At 38.5% G+C, this 19,228-nt stretch overlaps 1 protein-coding gene across 1 annotated transcript in view; it reads right to left on the reverse strand.

Moving 5' to 3' along the window:
• LRP2 (LDL receptor related protein 2) overlaps nt 1–19,228 on the reverse strand; it is a gene marked incomplete at both ends in the record, with an annotated part of 187,744 nt that overhangs the window by 15,235 nt on the left and 153,281 nt on the right. Inside the window, 12 exons of the mRNA XM_084230097.1 lie at nt 101–321; nt 1,392–1,520; nt 3,345–3,510; nt 5,250–5,393; nt 6,927–7,058; nt 7,962–8,093; nt 10,316–10,444; nt 13,624–13,746; nt 14,647–14,784; nt 16,306–16,422; nt 17,143–17,259; nt 18,351–18,470. Of these exons, the coding sequence (XP_084086223.1) occupies nt 101–321; nt 1,392–1,520; nt 3,345–3,510; nt 5,250–5,393; nt 6,927–7,058; nt 7,962–8,093; nt 10,316–10,444; nt 13,624–13,746; nt 14,647–14,784; nt 16,306–16,422; nt 17,143–17,259; nt 18,351–18,470 (1,668 nt within the window). The remainder of the gene's footprint in view (nt 1–100; nt 322–1,391; nt 1,521–3,344; nt 3,511–5,249; nt 5,394–6,926; nt 7,059–7,961; nt 8,094–10,315; nt 10,445–13,623; nt 13,747–14,646; nt 14,785–16,305; nt 16,423–17,142; nt 17,260–18,350; nt 18,471–19,228) is intronic.

Here is a 19,228-nt window from a genome sequence, read left to right on the forward strand (position 1 = left end):
GACCAATTCCTAAGGTCAGGTTCCTTCTTAAGAAAATTGATAGAGACTGGAAATACATTAATATATAATTTAATATATTAAATTCAAATTTTCTTCTAACCTGCACGTGCAACGATTCTTCTATCAGTCCCATCATATTTTATGGTTTCAACAGTGTTGTCCTTGTAGTCACTCCAATATATCCGATCATGATTCAAATAATCAATAGAAAGGCCAGTTGGCCAACCAAGATCCTCGTGAACCAGGATGGTCCGATGCTGCCCATCCATCCAGGCAGACTCAATTTTAGGTTCTTGACCCCAGTCAGTCCAGTACATAAGTCTGTAACAAAATATTCCCTCATAACAGTTCATCTAGTGGAAATTCTCCACTTAAGCAGAGCATGACCTTCCTGCAGGGAAATCAGCTACCTTTCAGACAGGCCTGGCTGCTAAGTGACGCTGTCTTTTATGTTGCATAAGACAAGGAAAGAAAGGGTGGGGTGGGCAAGTGCATCTACAGCCTATCTTTCTTGAAAACTGGACTTCTTCAGTACAAACTGGCTTGCCCTTTCTAAGGACATACATTCCAACCCTATGAGATATATTTACAAAAAAGCCATTCATTATTCAAAATAAATTTATTGAATGTCTACTGTGTGGGATGCAATGCTTTGTATTTGGGATGGCTCAGAAAACAAAATGAAGATCCCTGCCTTCATGTAGCTTACATTCTAACTCTTAAAATATATTATTTTGCAGGCAATTTCAAATTTCAATTAACTGAAGAGAGTTTATTAAAACAAAGATAACCTGGCATTGAAGGACGGTGTAGACCAAGAATTGCACCACTTCAAATATATAGAAAAGATCACACAGGTAATATAATGAGTGGGATAGAGCATTTATGGATATCAAGTATTGGGATGAGTAAGATCCAGGTAATGCTGCACCAAGGAAGGTATGCTTCCCAGCTCTTTTAGTTTCTCAAGTCAAAAATACAGATTTTAGATTTTTTATTAGAAAAAAAAAAAATTAAAATAAAGCCCTGTGTAGTTCAAGTCAATGGCTTATAGTTACCTCACTAGTCACCACTTGCAGCTTACATGGCAAACCAACAAGGTATAGACCGATCCTTAAATTCTATTGGGAAAATGTGCGGGTTTTAGACAAACTGGGCCCTGAAAAAAATGGTGGCCAGAGGCCTTCCCTTACACGGTGCTGCCTGAAGTCTGGTTTGTCCTAAATGTTCTCTAGACACATTAAAGTCTTGAACATAGTCATAGATGCCACTACAAAAAAGTCCAAGAACAACTTAAGTACAATGAGAAAAAAAGTAATTAAACATGTAGTCTTCGGAGAATCCAGTGGGAAATATTCAGAAAAGTAAATATTTCTCTTCCAAGTACTTACCCCAGTTTGGGATTCACAACCATTGCAGCGGGTTGATCTAGTTCAGTGAAAATCAGCCACTTTCTGTACCTTCCATCGAGTTCTGCTACTTCAATCCGTTTACTGCTGGCATCTGACCAGTAAATGTGCCTGAATTTACAAGGACAAAATTATACGACTGAATGTCTAAATTGGTCATTTCTGGAGAAATGCTTCTGGAGAGAGTAGTTTAGAGGTTCCAGCCAGCAAGACAGGTACTTAGAAATCAAGAATCCAAACATTTCTCTCTCAGACCTGCTTCAAGCTTGTCATCCCAAAGGACCTCTATGGAAGGTTATAATAGAGGAGTGAGAGATGGAGGGGACTGAATCAGCTGGAATCAGTAATGATGACAGCTTTCACATCTGACATTATTATGTGACACGCACTCCCAGGTAGGAGTTATAAGGCACTGTGGCCCTGGCCCTTAAGTTCTGGCTGCCCTGTGAGTCTGTTTCCTCCTCAGCCAAAAACCCTTTTAAAATCAGTAGGAATCTGCCAACAGGTCCAAGGATAAGAAGAAAGAGACTTTCAAAACAATTAACTCCATCAGGCTGTCCTGCTCTTATTCCTCTTCTAAGGTTGGTGGCCCCAGTATCTTACAAGCAGAAAGAGTTCCATCCCTTTCTTCATTCATTCATTCTTGACTTTGTGAGGTCTTGTTTCCTGACAGAAGATGCTGACATGAGTCTCTAGCAGCCTGAGGCACAGTGGGACCTAATTAACTTCTTCAGAGATCCTCAAGTCTTCTTGGATTACCAGACAGGTTTGTTAAAAGGTAAAATTAATTTATAGTACAAATGATTCTCCATTCTCTCAAAAGATAGCAAGCCCTGGAACTTCCCTCGCAAACATTTCTCCTTTATTAGGTTATTTTCAAAGACACTGGGGAGTCGATGAGTCTTTGAACCCTCATTCTAGTGTAATCACTTGTCCACTCTGATAACAGTGTCTCTCCAATTGAAGAGTCTTCCTTAAATAAGCTAACTGATTTTTCCATATCAGTTTCCATTTCATGCCTCTACTTGATGAAAAAGCTACTTAAGCTTCTTATTTTAATATCATCTAAAATGTATGTCTCTGGTCCTAGGGTTATTAGAAGGTCTAAAAAAGTAGAACCAAGCCAACAGCTCAATGAACCAAAAAGCAAAAATTAAAGAGAAGTCAAATTTCCAGTCTGTTCAGACAACATAACTAAATGTATACAAGATGTGAAATATGAAATGTTCCTCCTCAAAATAATCACCACAGGCAGGAAAATGTTTCCTCTCAAAATTGCTTTCCTAGAACTGTAAGGCTGTTTTATTTCTTCACAAAATGAACAATGTGCCAAACTAAAAGTTAATTTTGGAATCTAGAACTCTGTTGGCAAGAATGCTCTCTCTTGACTTGGTGCTTTTCCAAAATTTTTATGGCACACACAGAATATAGGAATGTTGAAATATAGACTACAGGATATGATAATGTTTAATGACACACTGGAGTAAGCAGAGGCAGTTACGAGATCTAGAAACAAGCCCAGCAAAGCCTGCTGTACCTGTGGTTGAGTAGACTCATATCTCAACCAGTTCAACTCATTTGTCATGGCCAGGAGTAGGGAGCTTCGGCCAGGAAAATAGAATAAGCAAGTGGGAAATGTGTGGTAAACTTAACTTCCGGGCCTCCCTGGTGGCGCAGTGGTTGAGCACTTGATTGCGAAGCTGCCTGCAGCCTCCACAGCGCCGGTTCAATCCCCCGCCACCAGCAAGGGTCCCACATGGTGCAATAGACCTCTCCTGCCGCACCCGCTGCTCCCCTCAGCAGTGTGTTTCGTCAGTCTGCCTGTTCTGTTCCCCACTCTGGCTCTGGTGAATTCTCTCACCCTCCCATGCTTCTGACTGTACCCCAGTGATTGTATAAATAAATAAATAAATCTTTAAAAAAAAATAAACTTACCTTCCAACCCAGTCCACAGCTAACCCCTTTGGCTGCATTATGTACTTTAGGCCCATGTCAACTTCCACTACAGGATTATTGTTGCTGGATTCGAAGTTGGGGAGGTAGGCACGTTTGATAGCACCAAAATTAGGGCCTTGTCCTAGCACAGTATAATATACAACACCTGCAGAGGCAAGAGACACAGGTAGTTTCATGTCAAGAACATAAATCAGGTTGGAGTTCATAAAACTAGTAGACGGAGACAGGCAAAGAAGGCAATTTTTCTGACTCCTGCTCTATTACCATTACCCACATAGCACACAGAACTAGTCAAGTGAAGTGCCAAGCTTCATTTATTAACATCTCTGCCTCCTCATAATATTAATAATATTAAAAATTCAATTATGCCAATTAAACCTCAAAGCCTATCTACTTGAGCAATTAGGTACAAACAGTTCAATTTAGTTGTTTCTATTGGAAGTTAATTTAACAAAATATATTTTGGTCAAAACCCTATTTACCCTTGTTAAGATTAAGTCCTAGTTTCCAAAACAGAATGAATGTATAAACCAGGGGCAAGCTGTTGAATTTGAAATCATACTCATTAAGAGTGGCAATAAAGGAGTCATGTAGATGAGAAGTCCTGTTTTATGTAAAGATGAAAGGAAAGTAGATGTAGGCATTTAAAAAAAAAAAGAAACACTTTCGTAGGTATATACTTTTCTTGAAAAGCTTGTTGTATTGCATAATCAAATGTGAAAGCACAAAAATCTTACATTGCATAGTTATTGACAGATTGCATTTTCACAGCCATCAACCCATTTCATCTTCAAAACAACTCTCAGAGATAGGCAGACAAAATGAGATTACTACTCTTAAGAAAAGGAGAAATGGAGATCCAAAGAATTGCTACAATTATTGAAGTTCATAAAACTAGTAGATGGCAACAGGCTTTAAAAGCAGCTTTCTGACTCCTGCTCTATTACCACTTCCCACATACCACACAGAACTATGAAACAATAATAAGCATTATTTATCTCTTCATTCACTGAACTAAACTTTTTGAGCACCCACATATACTAGATGTTTAGTCACATGATAGGCATGTAAAAATGAATTATCAATGGATTCAGCCTCTGCTTCCAAAGAGCACACAGTTAATGGGTAGTGAGAAAAATACGTGTAGAGCCAGCTATAACTCAACATAACACATGCTTTAGTATAATTATGAACTCATTTGTCATGGCCAAGACTAGGGAGCTTCAGCTGGGAAAATAGAATAAGCAAATGGGGAATGTGTGTTAAACTTAAGCCTCCCCGGTGGCACAGCGGCTGAGCGCTGGATTGAGAAGCTGCCCCAGCCTCTGCAGCGCCGGTTCAATCCCCCGCCACCAGCAAGGGTCCCACATGGCGTGACAGACCTCTCCTGCCACGCCTGCTGCTCCCCTCAGCAGTGTGTTTCATCAGTCTGCTTGTTTTGTTCCCTGCTCTGGCTCGGGTGAATTCTCTCACCCTCCCACGCATCTGACTGTACCCCACTGCTTGTATAAATAAATAAATAAATCTCATGGATGAGCAATCATGGAGCTGTGCAGGAGGAATTACAGAAGTATCATAGAGGAGATAGCATTTGAACTGGATCTTTCTAGTTTGAGAAGAAGTTTTGCAAGTCTACAATGGTAGAGAAGAACAAGATCTGCATAAGCAAAGACAAAGACATTAAACAAAAGATATGAGGTGGTGCTAGTCTGGAAAGGTTGGCTGGGACCATAACCTCTAAGCCACGTGGAGCACACACAGGATAGCAGTGGTTTCCTCTTCCACTCATAGAAGAAAATTCACTCATTAAAAAATAAATTCCCCAGAGTTCATCACCTTGTAATTCAATTAGAATCAGCAGCAGATGCAAAAGTTCATACTCACTGAGACCTATGCCCTCAGGATCCCAGTCATAATCAATAGCTTGAATGCGTTCCTTGTCTTGAAGAAAACCTGAAAACTTCTCAGATGAGAGGTTGTATTTTTGAATTCTCACTTTTTCAGGCAATAATAGCAAAGGAGGGTTACCTATAAACAAATGAAAGGCTGGTTTATCTGTTTGAATTCTACTCAAACTTTTTTTTATATAAAATAGGATATGAAATAGCAGGTATCCTACCCCAACTTGAATAGAATATGGCTCTCCCTGCTAATCAATAGAGCTGACTATCCAACCTGGTTCAAAATTCCATGACTGGGTATTCTGGTCTCCATTTCATGTGAAAAGCTAACATTTCTGCTATGGATGTGATCAGTTCTGTATTCTTTGTCCTCAATGGGCAACACCTTAGAGCAAGGCAAAATGCATTCTTCACTCTTACTGACAAATTTTATGATTCTTTTAGGAGGCAGTCAACTTCATGACCCAATTTAGCTTCTAAATAATGACAAAAAGCAGCTTGTTCTTGGTTTCAATTTTTTCTTTTTTTTACCTAAAGTAGCTATTTAAATGACAACTCATCCTGGGATGGATTGCCTAGATTAATTTTTAGTTTATTTACTTGCATAATGTCAATTGAATCCCATTTAAGTAACTTTTAAAAGTTCATTTTATGTATTTTCTCTATCTTGACATTATGTTTTATATGAACATTTTAATTTACTTCAGTTATCTCATTAGCTAAAAGATTGAAACATTTTTCAATTTACTGCTTAATTACCAAACCAACTGTTCAAATGCCTTTACCCAAGTTTTCATTCAGTATCAAAAATTTCAGAGGGTAAAATACTTAAACATGCTAGTCAAATGTGTACTTTAAAAGTTCAATTGTATTAAGAAATTAAATTGCCATTTTACCCCTAATTTTCAAAATAAAATGATATATTCTTATCAAGTTTCTTAAATTCCAACACAAGCTTCAAATTCAAATCTGTAAGATCATTAAAACATATATCCCTCAACAAGAATATGCTAATTTAGATCAGCCTTCTGGAAATTTTGACCTTAATACTGCATAACATTATTTCTCTCTTGTCATTTCTAGCTATACTTATTACTGCTTTTTATCAGCTTTGATTCTACTAAAATGTAGAACTAATAATTGAAGTCATGAATGAGCCAGATTCTTTCAGTCAGTGATCAGTTAGTCCATGAACAATAAAATACAAATTCTGAATAGAAAGTCCTTGATTTGGCCCAATTGAATGTGTCTGTTTTGTGATCATCTTGGATTACAGGGCCTCGAACCTTGATCTCATGGAGCGGGGGCTGCAAGCCTTCATTATTTTCCTTCTGCTCATGACCCACGTAGAGACCAGCTTTTGTCTGAATCTTCTGGAGAGTAACATATTGTCCACTTTTTGAATTTTTAACCAAGGTGGACAGAAGACAAAAGTTCAGATTAATAAGTAACTCTTGTTTTAATTCCCATTTATGTGTTGGGGGATTGTAGTTATTGTTTTAATCTGGCAGGGGAGGAAAGTGAAGAAGAGGCTGGATGAATGTGGGAAGAGAAGTAGCAGGTGAGTTAAAATTAATACTCTTAGGGTTCATTTTCTGGTCTATGGTAATAGTCAGCATTTATTTCTCTGAAAGTCAATCCCAACATGAGCCCCTCATACCATCAGCTGCGCACCGTTGTCCATAGTGATCACTCATAGACTTAAAGCCTTCAGCACAGGAACACACATAACTTCCTTTGGTATTATGACAGATCTGGGGACAAACCCCAAATTGCTCACATTCATTGATGTCTGTAGGCAAAATAAAACCAAATATTGCAACATCTGCTCCCATTCATCCTCAGAGACTCTGCTTTGGTTTAAAGCCATATTCACAAGCAATAAGGACTGAGAAGAGTGCAGACAAAATAAACAATGATACCAAACTTTGTCAGTTTGTAAGTTACTAAATTTCAGATACTGCTTCCCATGCCTTTCATACTCTCTGAGGTATGGAATATGATTAAACCCAAAGTCCAAAGCTGGAAAGTGATGACAAGATCAAAACTATACAACAGCAGAACAAAATTTTCCCTTTGGGGAAGCAGTTGTTGTGTTGTTGCTGTTTGGTACCACTTCCCCTTATACTAACTAGCTTCAAGAATGGGAATCACTGATTTGGTTTTCAACTGATTTCTTAAACTTCAACTCCCAAAAACTCTTCCATCCATCTGTGTATGGCTCATCGTACACAGAAAAAATTCAAATATTAAAGGACATCTAAAGTCATACTCATCACTTAACATCTTGATAAGCTACCTTCCAACTCCACACCTTAGAACTCATTTATGTCTGGCAAAAGTAGGTGTGTGATAAATACACGTTGTTTGGCTTGATGAAAAAAATAATTTTTGTGTTTGTCAAAGAAAAAAAATTTTGGTATTACACACTGATATAATAAGCAGCTATTATCACCAAGGCCTTCATAAGTCCTATCAATTTCAAAGATATTACTGAGGATGAGCTGTCTTCTGCTCTGTGAGGTACCGGTAAGAAGGCATGAGGAAAAGCAATAGGTATCCTTAAGCAATTTTATGAGCTGAAATCATGAGGTTAGCTCCACTAAGGGAATTATATAGCAGTTTATTAAAAGGAAAGAGGAGAACCCAAAAGGTACGAGGTTCCCTAGTAAGAATTAGAGGAAATCTACGCTACCATCACAGGAGTTTCTGTCCAAAACACTGGCTTTGAACCCAGGTCGACAGGAACAGATAAATCCTCCTTCTTTTAATTGAGTACAGTTTTGTTCACATAGATTTTCTGCACATGATCTTTCTTTTCCTGTATCTGAAAAATAAAATCAGAGTAGATCAGTCACAAATGAACATTAAGTGGTGTATCAGAAGCAACATCTACCAATAGCCAATGACAGGACATCATGAGATGATCCCCTTTCCATAATCTTTTATAAAGGATTATGGGCCTCTGAAAAACGGGGAGGGAAGAACACAAGGGTATATGGTGATGGTTTATGGATGATACCGTGGCAGGAGAAATATGGGGACTACAATAATGTAAGAAAAAAAATAAATTAATAATAATAATGATAATGATAATAGGATGGCAATAGCCTGAATACAATTTACACAAATGTATGCTAGGTAATGTTCGATCCTGAGTCAATTTTCCTATTATATTTACCACTGCCAGTCTCACCTTCAGAGGATCTAACTGCTCTACTACCCACTCAGATTCTAAAAAGGTATGCTTTCATACCTAAATTAATCCCTGTGTTACTTACTCCCTTTAAATAAACCTTGCTTTTAATTAAATGGCATTTGACTTACAACTACTGCCATCAATTCTGGGCCTTTTTTATTGGCACAAGCAACTAAAAAAGAAAGTATTGTTTGACTGAATCCTAAGTTGGAAATCCTCCAAACTTCTAGAACCCAAATCAACAATTCAGTCCTGCAAATCCTGTCAAAAACTCCAAACCCACTGAGAAAGTATATGGAAATTCTCCAAACTTCTAGAACTCAAATCTACCATTCAGTCCTGCAAATCCTGTCATGTCACTTTATTATGTCAAAAACTCCAAATCTACTGAGAAAGTGTATGGAATAAATGGCAAGTCAGCTCGCAATGACTAGCTATTCATCCTTCTACAGGTTTTTCATCCCGTAACCTACACAAAAAAAGAAGTTGCCAAGAAACCCTTGGGATGCCTCAGAAAACAATCATTTGAAGTCCAAGAAGCTGAAAGCACAAACAGCCAACTAAGATAACTGAGTCACAGACTCCTCCAGTTTGAAAAACTCCCTCTTATTTTTTTTTTTAGTCTGTACTTATAGTTTAATGAGGGGAGAGAAGCAGTAACAAAATAAATAAGTAAATGATTTTTTTTTAATTTTTAAATTATTTTTTTAAACAATATTTTCTTCCCCCCAAGCCCCTCAGGTTGAGTCCCCATAGAATTTCCTTCCCCAAGGCACAGGAGACTGTGGTGAACTCCCTCTTTTTTTATGAAGAATCTGAGGATAGGAGAGGTGAGTATGTGACCAAAGTGCCACAGATGGTGACAGAGGAATTACAGGCCAACCTGGAGTCAGGACTGCAAAAACTCTGCCTTTGCCACTCTGTATAACTTCAAGCAAGTTCCTTAGCTCTCTGTACTTTATCATACAGACAGACATAATAAAAGTGAGACAATGGGGTTAACTTGAGTGACAAATTTGACAAGGTATGCAAAAGCACCACATAAAAGTGATAAACGACTACAAAGGTATGCGGTATAAACAGTCATTCTGACGTTTCTATCATAATATTGAGCTAATTCTATTCCTTGGTTACGCCGCATCATTTTCCTACATAAAGGTCTCCCTTCACCTTAAAAATAATTATTTATTCCAAGATTATTGTGGCATTCTCATATTTACCAACTTTATTTTTTTTACAGAAAAGTAAGAGATTTATTGATAGGTAGGAAGGACAGAAAAGTTCCCTGAGCAGAAAGGGGTCCCAAATGGGTACTCAATTATAGACAAGAGGAAGGATAGGAATGTTCTCCAAGCGGAAAGGGCACCAATTTCCTTTAAAACCTTTTCCTCTAAGCACCAAATATGCTGCATTTGGCTTAAGATGAAAAAACATGCAGACTAATAAAATATCTAGTTTTAAGACATGAAGAGGCACCCAGGGAACTGGGAAGAAGATGTGCTTTGAGTTATTTAAATCAGAGTTCAAATTCTACTCAACAACTTTGTGACAAAAGGACAAGTTTTCATTTATAAGGTTAACAAAAAGAGGTTGAGAAAGAGAAATACCTAACTCATAGGGTAATTACAAGAATGAGATGTGATAACACATGTAGTGTTTAGCACAATGTCTGGTAGAGCATAAATGCTCAATAGCAGGAGGCTATAGGCAGGACTGCAGTTCAGAGCACAAAGAACATTTAAAGGCAATCATGCTTATCATCTCCTTTAAGCTATTCCATGCTTTCATAAAATAAACCCAGGTTACTACAATGAAGTATACAATGAAGTATAAAATAAGTATTTACTTACTGCAACCTGTTTCATCAAAATTGTCACCACAGTCATTGACGTCATCACATACCAGGTACTGAGAAATGCAGTGTCCATTGCTACACTTAAATTCATCTTCTCTACAAGGTCTAGGGGTTGGAGGTAAACCTGCAATTTAAGAACAAGTTGATGTCAAAGCGTTTTCTGTTCCCCTCTGTGGCAGAGACAGTTATTGTTCACTATCCAAGCACGTGCTTCTACATTTCCCAGTCTCCCTTGCAGTATGGCTGAAGCTATTAAAAGCCAGTGTGCCTCCCTGCTCTGGCAGCCTTGCAAGCTGTGTGTTTCACGTCACCTTGCTACAAGATGAAGGAGGCCATGCAGCCGGTGTTGGCTGTTACATGCATGAAAAGTAAGTCTATCTTATGTCACCCCAGTGAGAGGTTGGGATGTGTTGGTTGCAGAATCTGGTTATTTATTACTGTAAATAATATAAAGTAGGGTCCATCCATTTACAAAAAATTAAAATATTTAGTATTGGCTTTACAGTCAAGAGGCAAGCAATGAGGAAACTGATATTGGAGGCAGGACAGATAGAGACCCATGTGATGCAATGGCAAAGCATTTGGTAAAGCTGTCACCTTGGAAAAAATGGAAAGCAGATCACATGCTTAGTGAACTTGTCAATCTAGGGAAAGAGGTTAGAAAACAGAATGTTAGTAATGTACATCGGTTGCCATTACCTGAGTTTGGCAAAGTAGTATGAAAAAGAGAAGCTCAGGGAAGAACAGGTTGATTTACAAGCAGAAATGAACAAAATCCAGAAATTTTGCAGTGTGGGAAAAGTCAACTACATTTAAACCTCAAGTAGTAAGAGTATGTGGTTTGGCTTTGAGACAAAAAGGCTTTGAGACACAAATGTACAGTGAAACCTCTTAGTCAGGTGAAATGACTGCTCACCTGTTTTCTCAATGACCTAAATATAGTGATAGTTGAAACAAAGGGGCAGGAGGGAAACAGAGTAAAGAAATAAAAAAGATTCAAGAACTATGTCTCACAAGGAACACTGAGGGAGGTTATTGACTTTTAGAATTGACTGGAAGTGAACAGATCAAAATATATGATCAAATAGACCAAAATACTGTGACTGAAACTTAAAAAATCCTTGGACTCCCATCTTCTACAAACAGGGATTGACTGAGAATACTGTGCAGCCCCCAAGGAAGGTTTCCCTCTTCATTTGAAGAAGAAAATAAACAAGGAAACCCTTCCAAATGGTGGGAGCAATGGAGTAGGCACTTCTCCCAAAGCAGAGTCCTGACCTAATCTACGAATCTCCACTTCCCATCATGCGGCCTTCACAGTGGCTACACTCAGTAACCACATCATCTACTCTCCAAGCCAGTATGCTTTGGGGAGAGAATAGGGCACTAATTAATAATTCCAAAAGGACACAGCAATCAGGACTGCCATGGACGAACATATGTCTGTCACCTTAGCCCAGTGATATTTCAGAATTGCTACAAAATGGTAATTTGGATGTATCTTTTCCTTCCCAATAGGGCTGTTTATTTCTATGATGTTTCTCCTATTCTATCACTACCCATCTAGGACAGAGGGTGGGTGGCACAAATGAAACTAATCCATTAGTTTATGGGTCTCCAGTCCAAGAGGAGCCACATCTGGAATTGATGCCATGACTACTGAACACCCCCCAGAGCACTGGGATTTCAGTAATTGAATGGGACTATGAATTACAGATCTTGGGGAAGGGTTAAGAATAGGAAGAAAAGCATAAAGAGGCTTTTAGTGAAACAAGGGTACACTGTGGTGGAAACAAGAGGTGTTTGCAAAACATCCATGCATTTCCTTGTGTTTCCCAGTCCCCCTTGAGTTAGGTTGGAGCCTCATGACTAGTTCCAACCAAAGGACTGTGAGCAACACCTGTCCCTTCGAGGCCAGGAAGTAAGAGGCTGTGTTTCTCTTCATTTCTTTATTCTCTTGCCCTGCCAATCTTGAAGACAAGGTGTTCAGAGGGCATGATTATAGGACAGAGCGGAGTTGTCTGACCTTCACTAAACTTTACATGAGGGAAAAATAAATCCCTGCTGTTTTGAGCCACTAAAAGGTAACAGTTGCCTGCTGTGTGGCAAGGCTGACTCCAGGGACCAACATCCCACTCCTTGGGAAGAATAAACAATTATTTCTCCTGTTTTCCATTTGGGATTTGACCACATGCTACCAATATCTTGCTCCATAAAACAATGGTGCCAGTAGTCAGGGAAAAGGAAAGAGATGAGGGGGAGGGGGACTCCCAACTTAAATGTTTTAAATATATTTTATTTCTAGATTTTCATTTTTTTGTGATATAGTCAAGTCAACATATTGACAAATTTATAACCACAGGTTCATTTCCAGCAACAACAACAACAAAAGGTACAAATTTGAACATCACAATAGCATTGAAATACTCCCTGACATACAGTCTCTGTGGGACGGAAGCCGGCAGTGAGCATTTTAAGCACACATCAATCAATATAAGGGATGGAAAACAGAAATCTAGGCATTAATCTAAATTTTCCCAGACAATATCCTTTTTAAAAGAAAAAAAAAAAACAATTGGAGTCAGGGGAAATCATTTTCCTCACTAACATCTTTCTAGACAAATTAAATTGCCCAGATAATTAATCAATTCTCCTCTTCAATGGTTCAATTTTAAGCATTTACAAAATGGAAAGGAACAGAGTTTTCAATATCTAAAACATTAAATGCAGTCAATTTGAAACTTCTATCTTAAAGTAATCTATCATTTTTCTTTTCTGGGAAATGAATTTTCATTTCATTTTATTTTTTATTAAATTTTCATTTTAAAGAAGAATGTTAGATAAGCTCTGTTAACACCAGTGCTCACTTAACATTATAATTTCAGCTGATATTGAGAACTCTACATCCCTAGATTAACAATTAGTAACTCTAAGCTAAAAAGTGACAAAAATTCATCTTAAAAACAAATAAACTATTAACTTGTGATGTGTGATTCAACAAGTGTTTAGTGGTCTCATTTCTTTAGGCAAAAGAGGAATGTAAAGTTTATTGAATGTTTGATCCAAAACTAAAAAATTAAGGGACTTGCCAAAATCTCAAATGAAATTGGAATAAGCAGGCAGTGTTGTACCTGAGTAATGCATCAATTATAAGCTCTAATAAGCAATTATATCAGCAGAAATCTGTAGTCACAGTTATGGTCAAACCTCTACAGAACAATTAAAACCCCAGAAGTACATTTTGCAAACTGCAGACAATTGGGGACCCCAAGTTTTCCCTTCACCCTTTTCATTTTTGCTTACAGAGCTGCTCTTTCTCATCACTTCCATCTCCACAGTCATCAACATGGTTGCACACCTTGTGACCATAAATACAGCGGTTGTTGGCACACCGGAAACGTTGTGGTGCCTCACATGTAACATTAACTGAAAGGAGAGGTAGGAAAGCAAAAGTACAGGTTAAAAGTAGAAAACGTGTCAATATCTAAAATGCACCCACACCAGTGCCAGATTTGCTGGGCTGATCTATTTCCTTGTTCATTATCAATCAAATGGTACATCTGGGAACAAGAAAGACACTGCCCTTGTAATGGAATTTTCATTCTATCATCATACAGACTACAAATTAACTGTATTCATTCACTTTGTTAAAATCAGTTGTTCTCAACCAGATGACTAAACTAAAAGCTAAGGAAGGAGCTTTTTAAATACACATTTACCCTGGTCCCATCCTTAGAGATGCTGGCTCATTAGGCCCAAGTCCAGGGTGGGCAAGGATTATGGCGCAGCTCTCCCCAAGTGATTCTGATGAGTACCCAAATTGAGAGTCACTGATTTAAAAAATTAATATACATTATACAACAGAAGGGAACTAGATGGCCTTGACTTAATGATGTAAAGGGAAGTGACTCAGAATTAACGCATCTTAAAATTTCCTAAGGTGTCTTATGAAGTTCTAGGAGTTTTGACAAGGTTCTTCAAGGGGTACAGAGAGGGGAATGGAGATAGGAGTGACAGTTACCCCTACACCTACTCACTTCAATCACTACATATCTGCCTCTACTTATGCACATTAGGTTTCTAAATAAGATTTGCTTGCAAGAAATTGTTTTCTTAACTGTAAAATGTTTTAAAACCTTTGTCCACCTTCCTCATGTTCCAAATAAAGAACGAAGCCAGAAGGACAAGTGAAATCACAGTAATGCTCATCATGGGTCTAGAACTCAAAAATTACAACTGTCCTCCGTGCTCACATGCCCCATGTTAGAAACTTGGAGATCTTGCCAGACAACACCACTCCCATTTGCTCCATTCGCCCCTTCTTACTGCACAGATGAAGTTCTTCATCAGAGCCATCGCCACAGTCTTCATCACCGTCGCATATCCAATTTGGCTGGATGCAAACATGGTTTTTACACTCGAACATAGTACGTGGACAATATGCACCACCAGGAAAGCGAGTGGCTAGTGGTGGAGAGGAGACATATTCAAATTGTTATAAAAAATGTGTTAGTTTAGGAAGGCCTGTTATTTCTCCTATAGCTCTTTCCATTATAGCCTGCTCTTCCTTATTCATCCAGATGTACTGTGGTCTTACACGTCTGAAATTGTAAAGGATACTTCTTAAGGACAGTTGTCCAAACCCTGTTTTCAATGACATGAGTTGTACTGTGAGTAGCACTGGACTTACTCTTTTTAGGCAAGTAATTCCACTGTAGGCTTTACCCACCATCCATTTGTACAGCCATTTGAAACCCAGTTGAAACATGATCAACAATTCCATTAAGGGCCTCCCCAGTGGCACAGCGGGTTGAGTGCAGCGCTGTGAAGCTGTCCACGGCCTCTGCAGTGCGGGTTCGATTCCCGGCCAGCCACGGAGATTCCCACATGGCACGGGAGACCTCTCTTGCCTCGCCAGCTAATCCTCAGCAGTGTTTTTGGTCTATCTGCCTGTTCTGGCTCTGGTGAATCTCTTGCCCTCCTGCGCCTCTGGCCTGTACCCCAGTTCTTGCATAAATAAATAAATCTTTAAAAAAAAAAAAACAGTTCCGCCAAGGCTAATTATCAACCGCTAATATTTATTTGGTGACTAATAAGGACTAAAATATCAATGACCATATTGACTTTATATTTTACATAACTTTTTATAGGTCATCTTGCAATTCAGAAAAATTTTTATGCTATAAATTAAGTATGTTCCAATATCTAAATCATTTTTATAGCTGTTTATTCATTGCTCAAATATTCTTCTTTACTGACAATATCTTTATTGAATTAGTGATTTTTTTCTTTATTGAGGTGACATTGGTTTACAATATTGTATATGATTTAGGAGAAGAGGTTTACACCTCAATGTATGTCACCACAACACTCCCCATCATTAAGGCACCCAGAGTCCATCACCTTAGGCCATTGGGTCAACTAATGATTTGTAGAGTATCTAATAATATATAAATATTTTATTGCACAGACACTTAATATATTTTCTATTTAAAATATTCCTAGGGCCTCCCTGGTGGTGCAGGGGTTAAAGTCTCAGTGCTATCAAGTTATGGCCAGCCACTGCAGCATGAGTTTGATCCCTGGCCAGGGAGCTAACCCACATGGTGCAACAGACCTCTCGTCTTGCCTGCTGCTCCCCTCAGCAGTGTATTTCAGTAGATCTGCCTGTTCTGCTCCCCACGCTGTGTCTGGTGAATCCTCTCACCCCCACAGTTCACCCCAGTTCTTGTATGCATATATAATTAAAACTACATCTTTAAAAAATAATAAAATAAAATATTCCTAATGCAATATACTTGAATGACTATTATGAAATACATGGCTATGGTAACTCTGACCCCAACTGAACTGATTAATGAATGCAAAATAGAATATATCTACGACCTTTTAATCTAAGAACTGGTGGCTGATAACAGAGATGAGATCCAAGTGCTATACGAATATATTTCAGACAAAGAGTGCCACAAGTGTCTAAAAACTTACGACAAGCAGATTCATCAGAGAAATCAGGACAATCAGCGATTCCATCACATTTCAAATGGTTAGGCACGCAGTGTCCACTCAAACACTGAAAATATCCAGGATGGCAGGTCCTCATGTCTGTAAAGAAAAGACTATCATTCCCAGAGGCCTTGTCATTCTCAGATAGGGATCATCTCCATGGAATAGGTAAGTATTCCATCCCATTCCTATCCACACCCTGTGACTGGCTCACTGCAAATGAATACACTCTCAAACAAACACCTGCCCTATTCATGATATGCAGGTGGAAGGACCTGGCTGTCCTCTATTACATAATCCTAAGCTCATAAGCTTTTCCTTAGGCATCTGAAATCCCTAACTTTTAATATTTCTGGATTTTCCTCATACCCAGTCTTAAATCATTGAAGAGTTATAAAAAAGAGTTGGGGTAGGGGGTTGGAAGGGGTGGCTTATGACTCCTATTCTAGTGTTCTCACACCAGGAAACTATAGTAATATACCCCATAAGGTCACTTTATAAGGGACCAGTAGGAAGACCAGTGCTTTTATTTGTTTACAAGGCCAATACAGATTAAAAACTGCTCCTAGAAAACACTTAAGTTAAAAGGAGATTTTTTTTTAATCTTTCACAATTTTCCTCTATTCATCTAGACTGTTGTAAGTTAAAAGCAAACAAAAAATAGAATGTACTATTTTATGCTAAGGTTTACATATCACATAAATTACACAATATGATTTTATTATGTAAAAACCATATACTCATTTGAAGTCACTACTTCTGTCAAATATGCTGATCCTAGTATAAGACTAGAAAGCCTCTCCAAGAGCTCTGAGTTACCGCAGTCCCGCTCATCTGAGTTGTCCCCGCAGTCATTGAGGCCGTCACAGACCCACAGGGAAGGAATGCACCGCTGGTCATTACATCGAAACTCGCTCTCCGAGCACTGCCGGGGGACTGAAAAGGAAAGCCACTTGGTCATCAGTGGGTGCCAGGAATCACACACAGGAGACAGGGTTGTGAGTTTCCCTAAGTGCCCTCAGTGCCCAAGGCCCTTCTATGTCCCAAGTCCAGAGGCTATCCTTCCCCAAAAAATAGATCGTCCCCCTCAATCTCAAGTCTACAAAGAATGGCCTTTATTTGTCCAAAGGTGATTTAATCATAAGATAATTTTTTAGTTCATGAAACACCAGGTCATCTCCTGTAGGACTCAACATGGACATTTTAATGAACAATAAAATGTCAGTTGCATCACCCTTTTTGTGTAGGAAGTCTTTAGCTGATTGGTATTTGCAGGTGTAGTCAACAGCCTGATTCTCTCAATTGTCTATGGCAAATAGTGATCATTTCTTACTTCCAGAAAGTGACTAAGGTCAAAATATATTAGTCAATCTGAAATTAACATATATCATGAGTCAGTGATATGTTCCAAGCAGGGCTTTTCAAAACAAACCCACTATTCTGGCCTAGCTCCTTGATGTGATCTGTGATCCAGACCTTCAGCTTCCTTCCCTCCACCTCTCAATTTAGTCAGCACCTTCACTGGAAGAAAAAATTGAAACCTGGCCTGTCACTTAACCATTCACCCACCTATAATAGTCAGTATTCTAGGACACACGACAATCCAAAACACAACATCTCTTTCTTCTGCTACAGAGGCTATTTGAGAGCAAAAAATTATGAAGCATCCTAGGGCTAGCACATTTCCTCTCTCTACTTCTCTTGGTCCTGATTTTCTATATCTATCCTATTTATCTTATTACATTTGTCCTTTATTATAAATCACCTCACATTATTTTTGGGAAATTTTGGGGGTGTAGATAAATTCAAAAGATAAAAGATAGACTTGGGTAAACATCCTCTTCCCAAAGCTTGATTATAAGTATCTCTTCTTTAGTCAAAGAGAAGAGAGCAGAAATCAAGATGCCGGGTGGCTGTCTTCCCACCCTTCGAGGATCAATGACATAGACGATTGAACTGTAGACCAAGAGAAGACATCAATCACAGCTCTGGTGGCACCTCAGGATGATAGAACCCTGAACACTCACCACAGCTTTCCTCATCTGAGTGATCCCCACAGTCATCATGCCCATCACATTTCCAGCGAAGAGGGATGCAGTGGTGATTGTTACAGCGGAATTCCCCTGAAGGCTTGCATGTCATCTCCTCTGCAAAGCACAGTCATTGCCAGAATTTCAGAAATCAATGGTTAAGAAATGTCAAAGTAGTTTTGACTCTCTTGTGAGACAGTATGAGAGTTATGCTACCACGTTCTTGAAACTCCTAGCAAAAAAAGTGTCAGTAACACTGTCAATTTTCCTCTTATAGCTAGCCTGAACCTATCCTACTGCTTGAAACTAGGCTTATTCTCTTTTGTAGAAAATGTATTGGTATCTGGCTTGTATTTTGCAACTGGGAAAGAAAGTCTACATGATGTCACCAGATAACAAAAGAGTTTTGTCACACAGACTTTTGTTGATTAGATTTAGTGTTATTAAAAATAATCTTTTCACTTTCTTATCTCTTTTGCAACTAACCTTAACACACTCATAGACATTTTGGTTCCAAGTTAGAGTATATACATAATCTTGACAAATTCCAATAATTGGTTTGGCCTTTTGTCTATAAGTTCTTTCCCCATCCACGGTAACTAAGCTGTCCAACAGAAGATATGGAAAGCAGGCAAAATATTCAGAATATGAAAATCTCCAAATGAAAAATAATCTGACTTTGAAATATCCTTTTTGTTATAAATACCAAGCATTTTCTCTACCCCACCCCCAAATTCCACCAACTTTAATCAATGTATATGATTAGACAAACAACCTACACTTGGGAGAAATTACACAAGTTCATAATATCTTAATAATGCCTTCCCCAATTATAGTATCCCTTGGGATGGAATTTCATTTAAGATTATATAAAT

This window comes from Talpa europaea, assembly GCF_964194135.1.
Source record: "Talpa europaea genome assembly, chromosome: 1".
Classification (NCBI taxonomy): Eukaryota; Metazoa; Chordata; class Mammalia; order Eulipotyphla; family Talpidae; genus Talpa; species Talpa europaea.